The 2,074-nt window shown below is 62.4% G+C and overlaps 1 protein-coding gene across 1 annotated transcript in view; it reads right to left on the bottom strand.

The window, feature by feature from the left end:
• SLC4A2 (solute carrier family 4 (anion exchanger), member 2) overlaps positions 1-1,880 on the bottom strand; it is a 16,904-nt gene extending 15,024 nt beyond the window's left edge. The window contains exon 1 of the mRNA XM_015408625.1: positions 1,725-1,880. Coding sequence (XP_015264111.1) covers positions 1,725-1,799 — 75 coding nt within the window. The 5' untranslated portion in view covers positions 1,800-1,880. The remainder of the gene's footprint in view (positions 1-1,724) is intronic.
• Positions 1,881-2,074: the final 194 nt, after the last annotated feature.

Raw genomic sequence — 2,074 nt, 5'->3', positions numbered from 1 at the left:
GTAGAGTCAAGGCAGAAACAAGACTGGAAACTACCAGCCCCCGTAGAGACACAGGCAGAGGGCGAGCAGTAACTGATCATACGGCAGAATGAAGATGTTTCACAGGGGCAAGGATCCAACAGGAATAATAAGCGTAGTTGATATGGTAACCATTTATTTGGGTTCAATTATGGGGCAAACACAGTGAAGGAAATGAATGTCAGAGCTGGAGACTGATGTGTCCTTAATTGTTGAATGCTGGGAGACCCTGTGCCCGAGGAGGAGGGCGCCTGCCTGCCTGCCTGCCTGCCTGCACACAGGTTGACCTTGGCTGCTTTTCAAGGTGCCACCAGGGACTCAAGCTCTGTTCTGCTGCCTCAGACCGACACGGCCACACACACACACACACACACACACTCTTCCCTCTGGGGGGGTGAGCGAGGCCAAGCCTGGAAGGAAACGCTGGGGGGGGGGAGAGAGAATCAGGTCCCGGAGGCAGGGCCACCTCCCAAGCAGCAACGGGAAGGCCGGCGTCTTCGCTGGCAGCCGTTTTGCGCGGCACACTCACACCCCCGGCAGGTGCGATACCGGTGCCCAGGCCTTTATGACTCTCGCCTTCTCTCCAGCTTGGAGTTGAGCTCTCCTTGATGGAACTCCCAAGGAGCGGGAGGAGGGAACTGGCCGACCGGCACCCAGCGAAGGTGGGCAGAAGTCAGAGGGTGCCCGGCCCACCCCCGAGGCAGCAAAGGAGTGGTGTCCCGAAGAAGAGAGGTGCGGCTGCAGCCTGGAGCTGGGCAGTCGGGGAGAAGAGCAGCCCATGCTCAGAGGCACTCTTGTCCACAGACATGGTTTCCAGCTGAGCACAGGAAATCTGAACATTCATTCTGGGGCTGCCCCACGGAGGCCCAGAGGAAGGCCGGACTGTGGCCAGCCTCTGAGGAAAGAGCCGCTTTAAAGGCTCCGATGAGCAGGGCTTCCCCCTGCAGCCAAGGGGTACATTCCTGCCACTCCAAGCCCACGCGTGAGGAACTACACATCCCAGGAGGCATTATTCCCTGGCATTCCCAGCAGGGACAGTTAGCAGCACAGATTCCACTGGCAGAGTCTGCCCAAGTGCCCAAATCCAAACAGCGCATAACTGGGATGGAAAATGAAATGGACGAGATCTATGATGGCTTGGGGGGGGGGGGGCTCCTTTGGAATACTCTCTGTGTGTGGTTCTGGTCACCCTGTTTCTGAATGGGCACTGCAGAGCTGGGGAAAGGGCAAGGAGAGGGGGGGGGGCTGCCGCACCTCTCCTGGGAAGAAAGGCTGCAGAGTCGCTGGGACTCCTCCCTGTAGAAAGAGACTGATAAAGGAGAGAGCCGGCAAAGAGCCGTTTCCTCCCTCTCCCCAAAGGAGAGGGTGAAGTTGACGGGTAGTTGACTCAGGAGGGACCGCCAGAGGAAGGACCTTCTTTACCCCAGGAGGACTGTGCTGGCAGAGGACATGTGGTGAGGGCCACAGGCATGGCCGAGTCTGCCAGCCTCTCAGTCCCGGAGCCAGGAGGCAAGCTGGGGGGAAGGCCTGGGCGCTCGCTGTGAGGCAGGAGGCCCCCCCAGGGCCCAGCATGGACACGCGGATCCCCAGCAGCCAGCCAGCCCAGCCCAGCCATGGGGTGGACCCCCGCCCACCCCAAGCGGAGGAGGAGGAGGAGGCGGCCACCCCCCTTCCCCAGGGGCTCCTCCGGTCGGTCGGCTACTCACCCCCTTGAAGGCCCTGGAGACGATGTGGTGGAGCTCGGAGGAGGAGGCGGCGGCGGCGGCCTGGGAGCGGCTCATGGCGGGGGGAGGGAGGAGGCCGGGCCCCTCCTCAGCCTTTCTCCTTCTCGCTGGGCCTCAGAGGGTGCAGCGGGGGCACCATAACCTGCAGGCGGAGGAGAGGGCAGCCCGTCAGTGGGGCTGGATCCAGCCTAGGCCCCCCCCCCCCGAGAGAAAGTCCTTTCCTCCGTCCTGCTGCACAGGCAGTGGTGGTGGTGGTGGGGGCCAGGAGAGCGCCCCCCGCCCGCAGCCTTGGCCCCTCCAGGATGGGGGTTCTGCTGACCCCGGCCCAGAGA

Source organism: Gekko japonicus, unplaced genomic scaffold, assembly GCF_001447785.1.
Source record: "Gekko japonicus isolate JY-2015 unplaced genomic scaffold, Gekko_japonicus_V1.1 scaffold1794, whole genome shotgun sequence".
Lineage (NCBI taxonomy): Eukaryota > Metazoa > Chordata > Lepidosauria > Squamata > Gekkonidae > Gekko > Gekko japonicus.
This window is presented reverse-complemented; position numbering and strand designations above follow the sequence as displayed.